Here is a 21,518-nt window from a genome sequence, read left to right as displayed (position 1 = left end):
CTTTAAGTTAAATCTGTTCACTTAATACAATCCTATTTTATCTCATTGTTAGCATTGTGTCTTTTTAATAGTTAATATGATCACTATCAACAAATGACTGTGATAAATTGCTAGTTCGAGAACGAGATACCGGTAGCCATGTTCCATATTTATCAATCCACACAATGCCAAAGAGAGGATATTATTAACTCTTTAATTGAGCTATGGATTCCACTATTACTAGTAAAGCCATGCCATACACAAGTCATGTACCTAACATACCGACTATGGGCTCGATCATCTTTAGAGCATAAGCCTCCACTCATATCAAGGCACATGAGTTGCATACGCATGGTCATTGACTAACTCAGGATTTAGGTAAATCACACCATGAACGTCACAAGTGAATTAATTCATAAATAGATTCAAAATTAATTCATCTTGGGTCCAATCCAATATATCATTCTACTAACGAATACATCTATGTCTCTACTGGTGGAGTCAACTGCTCCAATAGCCAAGACTAGCCATCTTTCCAATTGGAATTGTAGACAACATAATAATCCTCCTCAATATTTGAATCAAATGCTCACTTTGATCTTTTTATGGGATTAGGGACTCATTTAGATTATCTACTAAAGTAAGATATCTTTCTCGCAATGTAAAAGTTCTTTACAATGCCATTTATCTTCAGTTTGAACTTTAGACAATCAATGAGCTAATATTTGTTTATCACAATTTCGCTATTAAAATGTGAAATTAACTTAATTTATTTATTCATCGTTCAAATAAATAGAAAACAGTTGCATGTTTACTACAATATGGGCATATTTCTCAAAAATCAACCACTTGCCCTAATGGAGTAAATGTGTCATGTTTCACATTCTTATATCCTCAACGTGTTTGTTACAGCTCCTAGTTACAAAAAGTCTTAGTAAACAAATCCGTAAGGTTATCTTTAGAAGCTACTTTCTTCACATCTACAATTCATTCGGCTACTGCCTCTATTATCAAGTAATACTTCTGATCAATGTCTTTCGTCCTCTTGTGACTTCTCATTTTCTTGGTATTTTTTATCATAATACAGTCTTATAGCTCTTTTCCATACTAGAAATAACTTCAAGTTTGGTTAAGAAATTTCAAAGCCATATTGCTTCTTTCTTTGCCTTAGAAGCAGCCACATACTCGGTCTCCATAGTATTGTCAACAGTGCAAGTTTGTTTTACACTTTTCCATACTATGGCTCCATGACCAAGAATGAATACATTTCTCGATGTTGATTTCCTCGAATCTTTACAGGTTTGGAAGTCTGAGTCTGTGTATCCAACAAGAGTAAAGTCCTCCCCATAATACACAAGCATATAGTCCCTGGTTCTTTTAAAATACCTTAATATATGCTTCACAGCTTGCTAATGCCTGAGACTTGGATTCGCCTAAAACTTGGATTCGCCTAATAGTGACTAACCACTTCTACGAAACATATATCAGGACGTGTGCAAAGCATCACATACATAAGGCTTCCAACTGCCAAAGCATATGGAACTTTACTCATATGCTCTTTTTCTTCCACTATCTTAAGACAGTCATCTAAAGAAAGATGAAAACCTGATGCAATCGACTAAAGCTTGGCTTTACATTGGTCATTGCAAAGCGTTCCAGTACTATATCGATGTATGAAGCTTGAGATAAAGCTATTGTTTTATTCTTTCGATCCCTAAGAATTCGAATTTCAAGAATATAACTAGCTTCACCCAAGTCCTTTATGTTAAACTATTGAGCTAACCATATTTTAACCGATGACAATTCTCCTACATCATTTTTTATAAGTTGAACATCGTCGACATACTAAACGAGGAATACCACATTTTTGTCCTTTATATGCTTATAAACACAAAGTTCATCAACGTTTTGCTCAAATCCAAAAGTCTTGATCGTTTGATCAAATCTTTTATTCCATGAGCAGGACACCTTCTTAAGTCCATAAATGGATCTTAGTAGTTTGCAAACTTTTTTTTGCTTTCCTTTGACAACATAGCCAGTGGGTTGTGCAATAGCCCAGTTTTAGCTAAATCAGAACAGTGGTTTTAGAACCATAAATATGAAGTCAAAATATTTATTTTATTATTTTATTATGGTTTATAGCATGATAGAATTATTGTGTGAAATTTTCGTAAAGAAATTTTACCATTTAAGTGTTTAATTCGGTAAAAAGGACTAAATCGCGTAAAGCATAAAAGTTGTGTTCTATAAGCTAAAGGTATCAAATAGCTATAGAACTTAAAAGTGAAGGTCCTTATGTAGTAAATATCCCATTTATGAGATAGTGGATGATAGTGGAGTGCCAATTGGTGTTATTATTAATGTTTTTAAAGGGTAAAAGGGTAAATAAGTAATTAATGATAAGTTAAAATAAAAATAAAACAACATCATCTTTCACCATTTTCAGCTGAAACTTAAAGAGAAAGCAGTCATTTTTATGTTCAACATTCGGCAACCCTAATCCCTTCAATTAGGTATGAATTCTTAACCCATTTTTAATGATTTTTCTGTTTTTGAAATCGTTGCTTCATAATCTAGTTAGCCCGTGCCTCTGAATTCAAAAATGTTAAAGATTTAACATGTTGCCATTGTTGAATGCTTGAATAAATTGATGATTTATGATAGATTATAAATATTTGATGTTAGATTTTCATCTTTTATAAAGTGATTTTTTAGAAAAATGTCAATTTTGGGCTAAATTGTGAAATATGGAAATTTAATGGTTAAAATGTGAAATAAATTGAAAATATGGGCTGATAGTAAGATATGAAAAATTTGGCTAGCTTGGGTTTGTGTTTAAGTTCATGAAATTGTGATTTTATGTGATAAGGACTAAATTGCAAAAATGTGAAATAATAGGGGAAAAATGTAATTTTGCCAAAATGTGTAAATTGTGCTAAATTGAATGAAATGATGATTAAATAAGTAATTTTGATATTATATAGATTGAGATAAACGAGATTTGAATCTAGAACGGGGGAAAATAAAGTATCAGATTTGTCGATCTAATTTGTCATTTCAGCGAATGAGGTAAGTTCGTATGTTTAATAAGCATTAAATTATACATGTTTAAATGCTTAATTGAGATAATTATGGTGAATGCTTAAATATTGAATTTAATTTTGATTACAATGATTTGGAAATGTTCGATGGAGATTCGACAAAGTAAAAGTCCCGATTGAACCTTAGGAATAGATGTGATACAAATGTTATCACATTAGGGTTACCGAGATTACATGTAAGACCATATCTAGGATATGGCGTCGCTATGAGAATTCGTGTAAGACCATGGCTAGGACATTGGCATCGATATGTGATTTCGTGTATGACCATGGCTGGGATATTGGCATCGATACGAGATTACATGTAAGACCATATCTGGGATATGGCATTGTTACGGTACTATGTGTATGAGATCCCCGAGTATACTTTAGTATTCCAAATGGTTCAACGGGAAAAGTGGATGAAACATTGTTATAAGTGATGGTACAATGAAAGCAAGGTATTCGTGACAGAAATTAACAAGTAAGTGAAAGTTGAGAATGAAAGTACGATCGAGTTAAGCAAGACAGGTACGTGCAGAACCTATGTGAGAATCGAATGAAAGTGAATTGGTGAGTTCATACCGTATCATGTATATAAAATGATAAAGGTATGTGTTTAAATATGTTGTATACCAAAATGTGCTTATTTGGCTATATGGAAGCATGAATTGAATGTTATATGAGAATTAAATTGATTAAACATGTAAAAGTTAAGGTTAGCTATGTAAATGATTATATGATTGAGAATGAAATGAAATATGATCTATGTGAATTGTAAAGATGAAATATTATATGTGTTATGAGGACGTATGGAAATAGAAACGAAATTTTATGAGATGTATGAAAGAAATCATGAAAGAGTAAAATTTGCAATAAAACAGTTTTGGACAGAAGTAGTTGTATAACTTTGAAAAATTACTAAAAATTGTGAGAATCACGTTAGAGGTTGAATAAGACATGAAATTAAATCTTATTGAGTATAGTTTCATAAAGAAGAAATAGTGCAAGCAAAAGAATCTTCTATTATGAGATATTTTAATTTTTGTGAGATAAGGTCAGAATGATTTTGGAATCCCCTGTTTTGACTTTGGAAAATCATTAAAATTTTTATAAAAATAATTATGGGTTATAATTTATATGATTAAAATTATTAATGGTCTATTTTCAAGAGAAACAAATAGAAATATCATCCAAATCCGGTACTAAGAGATAATTAATTTTTTGAGAAGAAGGGTCGGGATTGTCAGACAGCAGAATAGGGATGACTTTGAAGAATTAACTGTACTTATTGGCTAAATTAAAAATTCAAAAAATTTTATGGTAAGAAGATATGTGAGTCTAGTTTCGGGAAAATCAAGCATATCTTAATTTGGAGTTCCGTATTGCAAGATATAAACAATTTAGTGACTATGACTCGAGTAGACAGCCTGATGTGAACATGAGTAAATAGTGGAACTATGTGCAGTTTTGATTGTATTATCTTGAGAACATGTTGTGAGGATTGGTAAAAGCAGGTTAACAGATTGCTTATTATTTACAAGTCAACGTACTAAGCTTTATAGCTTACTTTATATTATTTTTCTATGTTTATAGTGTTCAGAAGGCTCGCTCGGGTTGGTAATCGTCGCAGATCCCATCACACTATCCAACTATGGTTTCGGTATTTAAAAGGTTTGTATTTTTGGTTATGTGGCATGTATAGACTAGTTGGTTTGTTAAGTGTATAAGTAATTTTGGTTATTGCTGCCTGTATGTTTGAAATGTATTGAGCCATGAGATTTGGCTTGTTTATAATGTGAGGTTTGATATGTAGATGGCCTTATAATTAGAATGTGCTTGTGTAGGGTTGACCCTTATGGCTGGCGAATTGGCCTTGCAAATGTTCTATATTCGTCCATGCGGCTGTTCACACGGGCGTGAGACGTCTGTTACTTAGAAAATTCTTAAAGTTTTAGAAATTTTTATGTGAAACCAGTTTAGTCCCGAACCTTCTTAAAAACATGTTTTAGATCTCGTAGGCCTATTTAAGGGACAATGTGATTATTAATGAATGTGATATGATGAAACATGATCAATGTATATGAAATGTTTGTATAATGATGTGAATTGTTTGGTAATGGCTTTTAACCCTAATCCGGTGACGGATACGGGTTTGGGGTGTTACAGGTTGAGCCATGTAAATGGTCTCATCAAGATAGGCATTCAAGAATGTTATCTTGATATCCATTTCCTAGATCTCATAATCGAGATCAGCGAAAATAGATAAGAGTATACAGATAGACTTGAGCATGACTATCGGATAAAATGTCTCGTCGTAATCGATGCCTTCTTTCTGTGTGTAGCCTTTCTCTAAAAGTCTAGCTTTGTGTATTTCCACTTTCCCTTCAGCATTTGTCTTCTTCTTATAGATCCACTTACACCCTATGGGTTTATTCCAAATCGATAAGTCTACAAGTTCCCACACTGTGTTAGATTTCATAATATCCATCTCGACATCCATAGCCTGTTTCCAGAGATTGAAATCAATGTCCTTCATAGCCTCATTGTAAGTGAGTGGATCATCATCCTCGTGATTGGTGTCCGTATTATAAATACTACCATCATAGATGAAGAAGTCCAATTTCTTAGAAACTCTCCCACTATGACGAATTCCCTTATGTTGTTAATCGTTTGCATGTTTTTCTACAACTTTATCGAGAATTAAACTTGGTGATTGTTCTACCAGTCCCTAAAGTTCATCGAGTACCACTTTACTTCGAGGCTTAAAGTTATCTATGTAGCTTTCCTTGAGGAAAGCTACACGACTTTAATCGTATTATCTTTCAAATTGTAGAATAATCCTCCTTTTGTTTCGTTTGGGTATCCTACAAATATGCACAACTATGTTTGTGCATCCAACTTCCTTGCATCCTTATCTAGAATGTGTGCTGGATAACCCTATATTCTAAAGTGATTTATAGCGGGTTTCTTTCCATGCCACAGTTCATAAGGTGTCTTACAAGAAGACTTGATTGGCACATCATTCAGAATATAACAAGTCGTTTGTATCGCATATCCCTAGAAGGAAGTAAGAAGTTGTGAATAGCTTAACATTGAATGAACCATGTCAAGCAATGATCTATTCCTTCTCTCAGCTACGCCATTCTACTGTGGAGTGTCCACCACAGTCAATTGGGATAAAATCTCATTCTCTATGAGGTATCCTAAGAACTCATCGGACAAATATTCCCCACCTCAGTCAGATTGAAGATTATTTATGGATAAATCTAATTACTTTTCCACTTCCACACGAAAGTCTCGAAATTTATCAAAGGTTTTACTTTTACGGTGCATTAGATACACATATCCATATCGAGAATAGTCACTAATAAAAGTCATGTAATAATTGTAACTTTCTAGAGCACTGATGCTTATAGGACCACATACATTAGTGTGCACAAGTTCTAAAGGTTGGTTGGCCTTTGTACCTTTCGCATTAAAAGATCTCTTAGTCATTTTACCTTCCAAGCAAGATTCATATTGTGGAAGAATAACTTCGTTAAGCATACTTAAGGGGCTATATTTCACGAGTCTAGTGATTCTTTCTTAGTTAATATGACCAAGTCTTAAATGCCATAGGTATCCCTCAGTAGAGTGAGAAGTTTTAAGCTTATAATTCACTATTTCAGTTTGAAGCATCGAGTAGTTATTTGTTTTGATAAAGTAGAGATTGATTTCCATCCATCCACTACAGATTAAAGAATGATTTCTGTGAATAGCAATCTCTTTATTGAATGTTATGGTATAATCGTCATAAAATAAACATGCTACAGAAATTAAATTCCTCTTAAAATGAGGTACATAAAACACGTTCTTTAAAACAGTCTTCCTAAAATTATTAAAGTGTAAAATAACTTCTCCCACTGCTTGGGCTAAAACATAGCTCCCATCTTTGGTCAGCAATGAGAGGCTCTTGTTACGTAGACTTCTCGTTTTGCTGAATCCCTGTAAAGAAACACACACATGGTTAGTGGCTCCAGAATCAATAACCAAGTTGTCAATCAATTCTTCCACCAAACAAGCTTCAACCACAAAGAGTTCCATACCTTTGCCCTTTTCGGTTAGGTAATCCAAATACTCGTTGCAGTTTGATTTGAAATGTTTTTTTCTGTTGTAGAAGAAACATTTGATCTTTTTAAGATTTTTTGACTTCTTAGCCTTCTTCCTATCCACACAAGGTGGAACCAAAGACTTAGTCTATTTCATTTTTCCCTTAGCTTTCTGTTTCCCATTAGAGAACGAAGGTCCAATAGCTAAGTTTCCCTTAGGTTTCTCCTAAATTGGCTTACCACCATTCAGCATGAACTCATAGGATTGTAATTCCTTCATGAGCTGAGTCAAGGTAAGTGCCTTGTTCCCCAAGTTGTAAGCGACTATAAAACCATCAAACTTCTTGGTTAAAGATTTGAAACCTATTTTAATTTGTGTGTTCACACCTAGTTCAGCCCCATTGTCATCTACTTCTGTAAAGAATATCATAAGCTTAAGCATATGTTCTTTGACCAGAGTGCAACTGTTGAAAATTTATCAAATTTGTAATAGCAGATTGTCGAGCCAATGCGACTTGACCTCTGAGCAAATCCTCTAAATTTTTCATGGTCTCTTTGGCAGTATGAAAATTCCCGTGTTGCTTTTCCAACACACTACTGATGCTCACTAACATATAACATCAAGCAATCAAGTCAGAATCTCCCCAGCGATTTTTCGCTTTGGGCTGAGCTTCAAGATGGCACGTTTCGTCAAGAACGAATTTGTGTTTCTCACAGCCAAGAGCTATCAGCAAGTTCCTTTTCCATTCTCGAAAGTTATCCCTGTTTAATTTATTCTCAATAAGAATGCTAATAAAAGAAGTATGAGACATATTTAAACTGAAAAAATAAAGATTTCACTAATCACTATCTTTTTATTAAGCAAATATTTTTCATTTCAGCAACATATAAAAAATGTAGTATGATGTATGCATCTTGTATTAAAACCTTGGATTTTTTTCATTCCTACGATTATTCCTACACCCATCAACCATGTTGCCTTGGGGTCCCATGATTAACCAGCAGGAACATGGATTACATCCAATCAGTTCATGAATCTTAATTCTCAAGACTCCATACGAATTAACGATCGTTTAATGTTTGGTCATCATCTCTAGCTTAAATATCATTTCTTGGGAAACTATTTAATAAGAGATGATCTTGAGTTTGTAACCATTGACTCAACACCCATCATGAACATGCTTTCATTTGTAAGTCATCTTGAGACAATCTCTCTGAAAGTCATACATGACTAGTTGTCATTAAAAGGAAATATTATCCAGTGAATCCCCATGACAAAGTTTACCTTGGGTGCGGCTAGGGTAGGAACCTGCTCGAAACTTTATCATGCTATCACTCAGGGACCATCAATGGAGGTCATAGGTCTTGTTCAATGACCTTTTCCCATTCAACATTTTAAAAACATGCAAGGTTTTTTATCCCAAATTTCAAAAATGATCATACAATAGTCCTAGTGACATTCTTACCTAATCTAAATGACATGCTTCCAATATATGCATGGCATGCAATGACAAATTTATAATATTCACATTCATTCCCAAGAATCAATCAATCATAAAAACAAACAATTTTGATTCTCCACAGTTTTTCTTTTAAGGGAAAAATCAAAGAAGTGAATGTGAACCGTGTACCAAGTAGGGTCCTAAGAAAGGGAGGTGAGTCAAATTTGACTGCTTAAAAGCCAAGTCTTTCCTAGCTAGAGCCAATCCTAGACATGCACCTTCTCATTACCACACTTCTCAAAATTATCGAATAACCTAAAGAAGTGAATAGAATAATGTAGCACATGTATTTTCTCATTACCATACTTCTTAATTTTAATCGATCAACTGTGGATCATCTCATATATTTATCATAATTATAAAATTACATAATATAAATATTATAAACAATTATAAAACAGATATATAATGAGATAGGTAATTAAAATAAAATTACCAGCCAATGTTTCCATGGTTCTATTTCTAGAAAATAAATGGAAAAATAAAATTACATAATTTTCACCACAAGGTATTCGTTGGGTCTTCAACTGCCATCACATCTTTTCATCGTTATGGACTCCTTTTGGAAAAATTACATTTAAGTCCTATGTCCGTTTTCGACTCACAAGAATTTTATGAATTTTAAAAAAAATATAGCCCTACATGAAGATGATAGTCCACAATTTATTTCCTAAGAACCATAATCTCAACAATAAAAACAATTATATAACAAATATACAATATCACATCCATTTCCATATATAACTCAAAACATGAATAAGATCTAAAGAACACAACTTGGCTCTGATATCAATTGTTGGAAAAACAAGTTTGAAAAACACAGCGAAAAATAAATTTAGGGAAAAACTAGAGTTTTAAAAATTTTTCCAACACAAGATCTTGGTTGTGATATCTAAAGTAATAAACACTTAATCAAAATTATACCTTTTTGATTCATCTAGGATGAACGCTTGGACCGAGTAGTCTTCTTCGCTACCCTCAAGCTCACATCTGCCGAGTGTGGACTCACTTCGAATCAAATTTTTTTTTACAAAAATTACCAATGGGGTAGTTTTGCAATTTCTCTAAAATTTTGGATCAAGTTGTAAATCAAAAAAATATCTCTAAAAATTTTTTGGAATAATTTCTTCAAAGAATTTTCTCGCTACAACTTTCTCTTGAATTCAAGTGTGTGTAAATAATAACCCAATGTTCTCTTTATATAGGGACAATTTAGAGAGTTCAACTATGATTAAACTTAATCACTTTAATATTAAATTTAATCTAATATTTATCTTGATAAATATTATATTAATTTAATATTAAATCTTATTAAAATAATAGAATGTTTAAATTAAATTTAATATTAAGATAACCAATTTAATATTAAATTAATAAAATACTATTAAGATAAGTATTAAATGAAATTTAATATTAAACTATTAAAATAATATTATTTTTGGAATAGTTAATCTGAAATCAAATTCTCTAGTAGAGTCCTAGTAGGAGTGTAACTCTTCCACTACTGAACCACCGATGACCAACCGCCGCCGGCCACCGGGATGCCGCCGTCCTAGCCACTGGCACTGCTATTTTTGGTGATGCAGCTGCAACACCCTTATGACACCCCCAACTGGTTCAGCTACTACCGGTTCGGTTCAGACCCAACCAGTTCAATTCGGGTCAATGACGACCGAACCGGTTCGATCTAGCCACTAGTTGGATCATTGGCCCAGTTCGATCAGTTTTTGGGTCTTAGTCTCGGTTTTGGGCTCCCGAGCCCAATATATGATCTCAAGTCCAATTTTCAAGTTCAATTACTCATTGGGTCAATTATCTGACTTAAAAATTAACTTCCAAAAATAGCATAATAATTTTAATTGATTTGATTAATTTAATATTACTTGATTAAAATTAATTTTTCCAAAAATCACTTAGATTTTCCAAATTAATTTTTCAAGAAAATTCTTTAATCAAATTATCTAGTTGAACAATTCTTATGACCACCTAATTTAATTCCACATCGAATAAATCGACTCAATTAAATTATTCCCAAATTTGTAGAATTTTCTTTTGATTCAAATGCAGTTCGATCAAGCTTTTGTTAAGCTAGAGGAGGGACCAATCAGACATATACAATTAGGCTCTATTGATTGCAATTATGTTTAGAAGAAACGTTTCGATAATTCACAATTACTTCATCATGGAGTCAATTTAAAAGAAGTACCATGATTGAAAACTCCTTATTGTATACTCTTTACGAAAGCAATTCATCCAACTGCTTTGTCCAATGACCTTGTCATGTGTGTGTTACCTTCATATGATATCCTTGATTCCTTTGAGTTATATCCGTTCACTCAATACAATCTTATTTTTATCTCATTGTCAACATTGTGTTTTTTAAATGATTAATATGATCACTGTCAACAAATGACTGTGATAAATTGCTCATTCGAGAATAAGCAACCCGTGGCCACGTTTTATATTTATCAATCCACACAATGCCAATGAGAGGATATCATTACCTCTTTAATTGAGCTATGAATTCCACTGTTGCTAGTAAAGCCATACCATACACAAGTCATGTACCCAACATACTGGCTATAGGCTCGATCATCTTTAGAGGATAAGCCTCTACTTATATCAAAGCACAACTCAGGATTTAGGTAAATCACACCATGAACGTCAGAAGTGAATTAATTCACAAACAGATTCAGGATTAATTCATCTTAAGTTTAGTCCAATGTATCATTCTATAAATAAATACATCTGAGTCTCTACTCGTAGAGCCAACTGCTCCAATAACGAAGACTAGTCATCTCTCTAATTGGAATTGTAGACGACATAATAATCCTCCTCAATATTTGAATCAAATGCTCACTTTGATCCTTTTACGGGATTACAGACTCATTTAGATTATCTATTGAAGTAAGTTGTCTTTCTTGCAATGTAAAAGTTCTTTACAATGCCACTTATCTTCAGTTTGAACTTTAAAGAATCAATGAGCTAATATTTGCTTGTCACAATTTCGCTATTCATACAAAATATAAAAGACATAAATACAAAAGACATAATAGTGAAATGTGAAATTAACTTTATTTATTTATTCGTCGTTCAAATAAATAGAAAACAGTTACATGTTTACTACAATATAAGCACATTTCCCAACATAGACTACCACTTCCCACCTTAAATTGCCAAGTGTTTGTTGTGTCCCAGCCATTCCATACACAGAACAAATAAATACGGGGATAACGGACACCCCTGACTAATACCCCTGGTCGATCTGAACTTCGAGGACAGTACACCATTCCAAAATATTTGCATAGTGGAAATAGAGATAGTAGACATAATAACATTTCTCAAGAGATCAGGATTACTTGTAATTTTAAGAGAACCGTCAATAAATTCTTAGTGAACACGATCATAGGCCTTCTCCAAATCAATCTTCACTGCCATCCATTTTCTATTATTCTGCTTGCTCATCATAGAGTGAATTACCTCTTCTGCCACAATGACAATATCAATAATGTTACGCCCTGCTATGACCCCTACTTGCTCCTCATATGTATTGTGGTGGGGATTTGATCCTCTGCTATATTTGGTTTAATTATACATGTTTCCTGGACTTTTAAACCAACACTCTATAATTTAATCCAACTCAGTACATGTTTTTTTTATTTCTCAAAATAGACTATTTATTAAATTAATTTAAATAAATTAACTTTCTAATTAAATAATTTTCTCAACTCAATTCTAATTCTGTTAAAATTATGACAACTGTACCGTAAAAGAATATATGAGAAAACATATTTAATTTTTCTACATTCAATGTATTCACAATGACCAATTAGTTTAATTTCATTTTCAAACTTTAATTATTTAATCATTTAAATAATAATTCAAAAAACCATAAATTAATTCTTAGGTCATTCCATTCTTAGTGAGACAACCACATCCATTTCTGAATGGTTACCATTTCTCTAGCTTTATCATTTTTATCTATTTTTGTTCATTTGATTGAACATGTGGTTCATTTTTGGTTTCAACGAGCTAGTGAAGGAGTCGATTGGACATATGTAATTAGGGCTCAAATAATTTATAATTAAGTTCTAGCTTTTCGCTTATTAATTTAAACTCAATTAGTCACGAGCTCAGTCAAACTCATTCCACTATAGTATCATGACTGAGCTCTCCCTAACGACATACCATTACAAAAGCAACTCAATCAGTGCTCGTCAAATGATCTTTTCATAAGTGTGTTACCCTCATAGGATATCCTTAATCTCTTTGGGATAAATTTTGCATCTTCCTTCATGAAAAGTCAATTACTATAAAATTGTAATCAAGTCATTCATCACAAAGATGAACGACCCGTGGCCACATTTACTTTTCATCAACCATGTAATGCCAATGAGAGGATATCATTTACCCATGTCTCGGGCTATGAATTTTACTGTTGTGAATGGCATTACATACTGTAAAAGTCGTACACCCAATGCGCCAACTTTTAAATCATTATCTATTCGAACTCGGGCTTTTACTTATATCAAAGTGTACGACTCACGCATACATAGTCCATTATCCACTCAACATTTAGGATGCCACACTATGAGTGTCACAAGTGAATAAATCCATAAACGGATTCAAGATCTATTCTACTTTGGTCCAGTCCAATGTACTGTCAGTCCAGCCAGTTACATCTATGTTTCTATTTTCTGGGAGTCATCCGCTCCAATGCCCAAGACAAGACATCTCCCCAATTGGACTTGGTAGACGACATATTAGTCTTTCAATTGATTTGTTCATTTCTGATTAGACCAAGGACATGTTTAGGTTTGTCTACTAATATAAGTTTTCTTTCTGTATTATTATCTCACCATGTAATACTACTTAACATTAGTTTAAATATTAGAAAACCAGTGAGCCCATATTTGCTTCTATATTGCTTTGCATGCAAAAACCACATAAGAACATTATACAAAGTATATTAATGTAATTCATGAATTATTTTATTAAGCAATCTATTCAAAAAAATTACAAGTTTACAAATGAATATACTACACTTAGGGCACCAAATCCAACACTCTCATCAATAGCTTGATATAGGCATTCATCCTAGCCTTCCAATAGAGATAATTACACTTTCTAACATAAGAGGATGGGTAATTGAAGATCCTTCCATTTTTAACAACCAGCAACACTAGCAATAATCACTAAACACGTTAAGTTTTAACCTCTGTTATCAATTTTTATCACTTAGAGTTGCTGATTGTTGAATGAATGGAACTGCTTGACTGCAATGGCTACTACGGCTTAGCACTATAATAAACTAAGCAAACAAAAACATAAAGAACATAAAGGTTTGTTTGCACTGCTCGATTTTCCTATGTCTATGGAGCCTAGCTCAACGATTAATTCACGGTCTTTAATTATCAATACAAGTGAATCATACTCTATCACTCCCTAAGTATAAATATCTCACTTTTGTACCTAAAGACTAGAACACTCATCTCTAAATTCTCCCTTGAGAATTTAGATTGTAAACTCTAATAGTTTACAATTTCAAGTTGTACTCTCTCAAATGTTCCTCAATGAATAGAACAAAGTGCTCTCCTCGAAAAAGGTTGCTAACATCCAAAGCATCCAAAGCATATTGATTTTAGCTTGCTAACATTGAAAAACTAAATGAATACAAAACAACTCCTTGAAAATAGAAATTGCATAACAACTAATAGAATCATAGTGTAATGAAGATATGGTCTTACAAAAACATCTTAATCCCAACAAATTCTCCACACAAAAAAGGTTGTTTTGATTCAATCGAATTGAATCCAATCCAGTCTTCAATAGTCATAGATTGATTTTCATAGATGGACTATAATATCTCCAAAACATCAACACAATAACTAGTCCAATTTTTGGCAAGTGGCAACCAATAAGTTCATTCTAAATGAGTGGAATTTGAAGCTAATGCCAAAATGGCATTACTTGCATTGGTGTATATCAGCCTAGCTCATGGTCTAAGAAAGATCTTATGAAAAAAAATACTTTGCTGATTGTAACTTGTTTAATTAAGCTTTACAAGATTTTGCTTTTTAAAAGTTTTATCTCTCAAACCAAGTTATTAGAAATTGGATTATAACCCAGATGAAACCAAAGAATGAATTTATTTGCAAAAAAATTGAACTTGTAAATTCCTTCTCAAACCACTTCTTAATGATGTCCAATCTTTTTGTATGAATCTTTCATCTATTTTAATGGAACAATAAAGGGAAAAATAAAATTGCATTGATGATAAGGAAAGTTCGTATTTGTCAGAAAGGAAAACAAAAGTTTTAATATTTTACCTTGAATGAAAAATAGGAAAGATACGGTATTTTCTTCTTTAACCAAAAAAAAAAAAAAAAAGAAGGAAAGATAGAAAAGTTTATTCTAAATTTTAATCTCAACCATAAATTAATTTTAAGTTTTTCATTATCCTTCCCATATACATATATATTAGAATTAAGTCTGCTGTTGGGCCTAACTCTGTAGGGGTTGCTTCCACTGTTGCGCGGCCGTGATTGTTTCTCAGATTGCAAAATTGAGTAGGATGTGGTTGGCCTCTGGGCATTTTCCAGGAATCAACGTATTGGTGCAGCTGTACGTGTTCCATTGGCTGACAGCCTCTTAGTATGTCCAGCTTCCTCCTTCCTTTGCCATCAACACTTTTGTTTGGTTGGCCTTGATGCTTTTTGATGACCAGATTCCCCAGTTTTCACGTCTTGTGGTGTGCTCATTTGTTCGTTGCCAACCCTTCATGTTTCCTTTTATATAGGGTGGGCATTCTCCTTTGTTGGTTGCCTTTTATAGGAATGAATCATTTTAACTTTTAACTTGTTTATTTTTACATATGCTCAAAAAGTAATAATAACAATTTGATAGATAAAATAAAATCCGGATTTCTAGGAGCCAATACAAGTCTTGATCAATCCGAAAGGTATGTTTAGCCGATGCATGAGATGCCTCACTCATTACTCTCTGCCAACCCTTCTTCCATCCAGCAGTGACAGCAGCTAATGCTTCCGCCAACCACTGCACTGGTTCATATTTATTGCTGCTGCTCCCAATTCATACCAATTATGAATTCCAAGTTATTCATGTTTCAACGTCTTAACAACCATAATGAAAAAGCAAATGGATTCAGCCGTAATTAAGACTAGAGAATTTTGTCAGAAGTACCCACCATGGTGATTGAATTCAGGATGAAGTAAGGAATTGCTTTTAACTCCAGTGAGGTGTAGTTAAAAGCCTAATTGGAGCTTTGGAAATTTTTTTAGGAGTAGAAATTAAATTGTAATTTTCATAATAATAAAAATGTAATTTTATTATTTTAATAATTTATATTTTTATAATTTTTGAAAAATAAAATTAAAATTTTATCATTTTTAATAGATTAAAGTGTGATTTTACTTTTATTAATTTAAATTTTTAAAAATTTCAAATAGCCTGAATAAAAAAAATTATTTTAAGAGGATCCGGACTCTATAACCCCTAATTTCGCCTCTAGTGCCAAACGTGCTTCAACTGCTGTTTGGATAACCAACAGTGTAATACGTTGAACTCACCATACCTCTCACTTTCTACTGTATCCTTTTGGTTTAGTGAAAATTACTCTCAGGGCCAGTGAATTTTTTTGTACCTATTATAACCTTATTTTTATAATCGTTAACCTTTTTATTCTATCTTTTATTTGTCTATTTTACTGTTATATTATGCTTCTTTTTATCGATAATAGTTTTTAATTTATTTATTTTAATAATAAATTATAATATTTACTGTTAATTAATTTATTTCAAATAATAGTCAATATTTTACTTTTCTATTTTATTAACCTTTAAAATTTAACTTTATTCATTTATTTTATTAAGATATTTTTGAATAATTACTTTTTACTCTGTTATGTTTTATAAAAGTATTAAAATTATTTATTGATAGAAAATATTTAATAATATAATTTCTTAAAAAATAATATAATTATTTAATAAAGATATATATTATATATTAAAATTTTAATTATCTTTAATATATAAATAAATTATAAAAAATTTTAATCTAATGTATTTAATAGTTATTTTTTATTCTCATCTCACTATACAACTGTGTTTGAATCTAAACACATACTTCATGATTGTTTTTGTAATAACGGATTTTGCCCGGGTAAAAAAAGGGACCCAAAAGAAACAGTCCATTTACAAGCAGACCCGTATGGCCCAATTAATAAAACAAATAAGGGCCCAATCTACGGTGGCCCAAATTATGCATGTAAACCCTAGGGTTTCAATAGCGCCGCAACCATCGCCAAAGGCCGAATCTCCATGAAATTGCTGCAAACACAAAGAAGGAAAGAAAAATCAAGGAATCAAGATCAAATCAAATCAATATGATAGATTTATTTCCTCATTTTCATTTTTATTATTATGGCTATAAAATAGCCCTGAATACACTATAACAAATGGATTTTCAAACCGAAATAAAAAGCTATTACTTTCGCAATATAGAGAACAAAATCGAATCAAAAGGTTGTTATTTGTAATTTTATTTATTTATTTTCTATTGTTTTTTACCATTATATACATACGAATAAAGTAAATAGGAAAAGGAAGACACAACCTGTGTTTCAAGCCCGTAACGCCGTGAATGATGGAGGTTGTCGTCTCCGATGAAAGACGCACCGAAGTCGAAAGGTTTTAGTGCTTTTAGGGTTCTTTCGTTAATATTTCACGAGATTTAAGCCCGATTTGGGTAAAGGAGGTTGAGAAGGCTAAAGAGGATTTTTTTCCTTTTCCGCCACATGAGATGGTGGTGCTTGGCACGAGATCGGCGGCCGGCATAGTGGCCGTTGACTGTCCAATGATCAGCCCGTGGCCGGAGGACAAACAGATTGAGAGAATTTTTAAAAGGTTTTTTTGTTTTTTTTTTAAATGTTTTTGAAATAAATTTTTTGGTTTTATTTTGGCTTAAATAGCTAATTGAAAACGGCGCCGTTTTGAGGGGAGGATCCACGCGTCGACCCGACCCGGACCCAGGATCCGCGTGTTTTATGCGGAGGGGAAAATTTCGCTTTTAGCCCCTCCGCCTTTTAACATTTTTGCAATTAAGTTTATATTTCTTTAAAAATTAGGCCTTTTATTTATTTTAAATTCCAATTCAATCTCGATGGAACGACGCCGTTTAGGGAAATAGGAAATTTTCCTTTCGGTCCCTCTACGTAATATGCGCTGCTCAATTTGGTCCCTCGGTCTCCATCTATTTACTGATTTGCCTAAAATTTTATTTACAATTCAAATTAACCCTTTTTTATTTTCTTTATTTTTAATTTTAGTTTTTATATATTTTTTATATATTAATTTGTTTTGATATATATAATACATATGCATATTTTGTTTTAACATAATGTAATTATTTTTTATGTGATTATTTTTATAATTTATACATGCATGCCTCTTCTCGTATATATATATGTATATATATATTAGTATTTTTGACCATTGTTTTATATTTATATATATATATATATATAAATATTTTTTTAAAAATATGCGAATAGATGTTTTTACATACTTTTTTTCTTATGTTTGCAAATATGTTATATTTTGTTTATAAGAATTTTAACCCAAAATTTCATATGTAAGTTAAGTGAATGTCTTTAAATTTCAATTAATATATTAGGTGCTGTTTTTATTATTATTATTTGTTTATTAATTTGTGCTTTCATTTATATTATCATTTATATTATGTTGCTCGTTTATGTGATGCTTTACATGACATTGTTTGTTTTTATTTGTATGTATTATTTCTATTTATTATTGTATTGTATATTTAATGTAGCATTACATCATTTTTAACTTGATTTCAAACTTTTCAAAATAGAGAGAATGCTTGTATTTAGGGTTTTCAAGGAAATTGAGCTCTAACGTATTGGGTTCGATTTTCTTCGTTAAATCTAACAATCGAGCATTCCTCTTTAATCAAAAATAAATAAGAACTCATTATTGGGAATTCAACACGTTGTGTCCTAACGTATTGGATGTGACGCATTGGTTTCTCGAAATGAAGATTTTTTTAAATAATAAAGGAAATATTCCGAGTTTGGGATTTTAAAGGAATCGTGCCCTAACGTATTGGGTGTGATTTCTTAAATCTCGGATAAGTGGATGTTCTTTTGAAGTTTTATCGCACTTTGTATTTTGGCCCAATTCATTTTGGAGGAAATTAGAATGTTGTGCCCTAACGTATTGGGTGTGGCATTTTTGCTTCTCTAAACAGAGAAAGGTCTTAATACACAACGTTTAAGTTTGTTAAAGATTACATTTTTTCTTAAATTTTCGACATTAAGACATTAATCAATTAACTAGGTACCAATTTTTGGGCGTAATGAGGGTGCTAATCCTTCCTCATACGTAACCGACTCCCGGACCCGTTTTTCTAAAATTTGTAGACCAAAGTCATTTTTAGGTGACCCAATCACACCTTAATAAAAGATTGGTGGCGACTCCCAATTTTTTTTTAAAAGTTGACAACCTAAAAACTAAAATTTTTTGTTTTTCAAAAGATGTTTTCGACAGTTTCTATTCTCATTGTTACTTACAATATCCAATCTCATCGTTATAATAATTAATCTCACCATCTCCATTTATTTATTATCTCATCGAAATTAAACCTATGTACATCCAAACTAAACTTAATATTCATGCAAAATCTTGGTAACTAGAACAAAAAGTATCAGCATTTCATATCAGTACCAATTCCACTTTTACAAACTTATGATATGTCACGACTCATCATATTGCAATCCCAAATTGGATACCAGAAAAAAGGAAGAAAGTAGTGGAAAAAGAAATATACTTTTTGCATTTAATGATTATTTTCTCCACTCAATCATCAAAAGAATGGACCAAAATTTAAAGTTATAAAAGGAATATATTCAGAAACTTGGAGATTGAACTTGGCAAAGAGATTCTTTTGAGAGAACAACATGCAATCATACGTCCGCTGCACATGATGAACATATGATGGACTTGAAAGATGCCAATGATCAAGAAAATATAAAATTATCATATATATGTGGAATTTGTTCTGTGTTTGATTGCCGAAAGGCACCATCTCACTTTTTTCATACTTTCTGGTTATTGTGCATACCAGAAGGAATCCAATCTACCATGCGCTTATATATATAATTTTCTCCAATGAAGTTAATCATCAAGCAATAACAGATTAGAAGAGAGTGTGAGAATGGGGTTGACCGGTGACAGCTCAATGGGACACTACGCTGATTGGGGAAGCAACAAATACAAAGGAAGCCAGAATGGGTATGCAGTGGCTTACACCGAAAGTGAATGTTATAACCAAATCCGCAAGCCCACCCATAGGATGATCAAACCCCAGAAAGCTTATGGGATGGCTGAAACCTGGGATGAGGAGAATGCTCAATCTTACGCCACCTACAAGTCCCAAACTGGACCTCCAATGTTCAAAACTCAAGTTCATGGTCCTTCTCGGAATGGCTTCGGCTCCCACTCCAATACTGCAACTGCCCACATGCAATCCTATGGCTTTAGTAGCCCCGGAAAACGCGAAGGTCGTGTTTATGGATATGGGGGCCCCACCGCAGCCGCTAGACACCAGAAAAGTAATGGCGGAATGGGCCATGGTTTCGATAATCATGGAAACTACGAAAAAACTGAGGCTTACGGTTATGAAGAGAGCAATGGGTATGGGGAGTACGCGATGAATGGGATGGCGCGTACCCAGCCGCACATTCGCGGCAAACACACCGGACATGGAAACGGGTTCGTCAAGAACCAAGCTTACGGCCCTACCAAAAACATGGGCTTTGGATATACTGAAGCCGAGTATAACAGCCATTCCAAGGAAGAGCAGTACCAGTACAACGGCGGAACAGGTGGATACCATGCTGGCTACGACCACTCGGCTAAGGGTCTGATAAGGAATAATTCGGGTGATAACAGCTGCAGTGACTCTGAGAGTGACAACGACGACGATGATTATGGGTTTAAGAAGAAGGTAATGCTTTTTATTATTTTCTCCAATACATGGAACCCAATCAAAATATTCACCTCATCTCTCTTTCTTCTTCTTTTTTTCGTTGTAAAGCTAATGATTTCTATTTACAGGTCTGGGTAAGCAGAGCAATATGAGGAATTCTAGATATGCATGCATGTACATGGTGGAGATGTTGGCATGATGAAAGCCAGACAATATAAACTACAATAAAATAAAATTGCCATGTAAGAAACTAGAGAATAAAGATTAGCCCTTATACATATATCTTGTTGATGTTCGCGTATAATGTAATATGTCGTTATGAATTAATGATTAAACCTCTCGCTCTAGATGAGAGTTTGATTTTTTTTTTTTTTTTTGAAATATGCTACTGCAAAATGAAATAGTTAATACTAACAGAATAAATTAATTGAGCGTAAATAAATAAAATAATCAATATATCGTATAAGAATCACTACCCCAGAAGCATATCTGTCCTGATCGGTGTAATCGTGTAATAGACGTCATTCTTCAATGTTAACATAATACTTCAATATTTATATGTGAAACACAACTAGCATTGCTCTTCTCAAAGTATTCCGAAAAGTAAACTGAAACTAAAGTTGAAAACTTGGTTGGGAATCTGATTGGAAAAGTTTTCTAAACAGAAAACAGGCGAGCTAAGAAAGGGGCAAAATGGTTGGAACGATGAAAATGTGCAAGTGTACACAATCGTATTAAGTAATAAAGTGACAAGAATGTAGAGTTGTCGTACCCACAGGGACTGTGCAAGAAAATAATTATGAAATGCATGTTTAAACAATTTGGTGGCGGAAAAA

The 21,518-nt window shown here is 32.8% G+C and overlaps 1 protein-coding gene across 1 annotated transcript; it reads left to right on the top strand.

Annotated features, from left to right (window-relative positions):
* Positions 1-19,818: 19,818 nt before the first annotated feature.
* LOC105791357 (uncharacterized) lies at positions 19,819-21,045 on the top strand. Its single transcript, XM_012619397.2, has 2 exons — positions 19,819-20,700; positions 20,811-21,045. The coding sequence occupies exons 1-2, from the start codon at positions 19,909-19,911 to the stop codon at positions 20,832-20,834; spliced, it is 816 nt and encodes a 271-aa protein (XP_012474851.1). The 5' UTR covers positions 19,819-19,908; the 3' UTR covers positions 20,835-21,045.
* The last annotated feature ends 473 nt before the right edge of the window (positions 21,046-21,518 follow it).

The sequence above is a fragment of the Gossypium raimondii genome, chromosome 8 (genome assembly GCF_025698545.1).
Source record: "Gossypium raimondii isolate GPD5lz chromosome 8, ASM2569854v1, whole genome shotgun sequence".
In the NCBI taxonomy this organism is placed as follows: Eukaryota; Viridiplantae; Streptophyta; class Magnoliopsida; order Malvales; family Malvaceae; genus Gossypium; species Gossypium raimondii.
This window is presented reverse-complemented; position numbering and strand designations above follow the sequence as displayed.

Bases quoted from the DNA above. Each gene is read 5' to 3' on its own strand.
- LOC105791357 (XM_012619397.2), top strand. From the start codon at position 19,909: ATGGGGTTGACCGGTGACAGCTCAATGGGACACTACGCTGATTGGGGA. The intron at 20,701-20,810 runs GTAATGCTTTTT...TTCTATTTACAG, and splicing joins ATTATGGGTTTAAGAAGAAG to GTCTGGGTAAGCAGAGCAAT.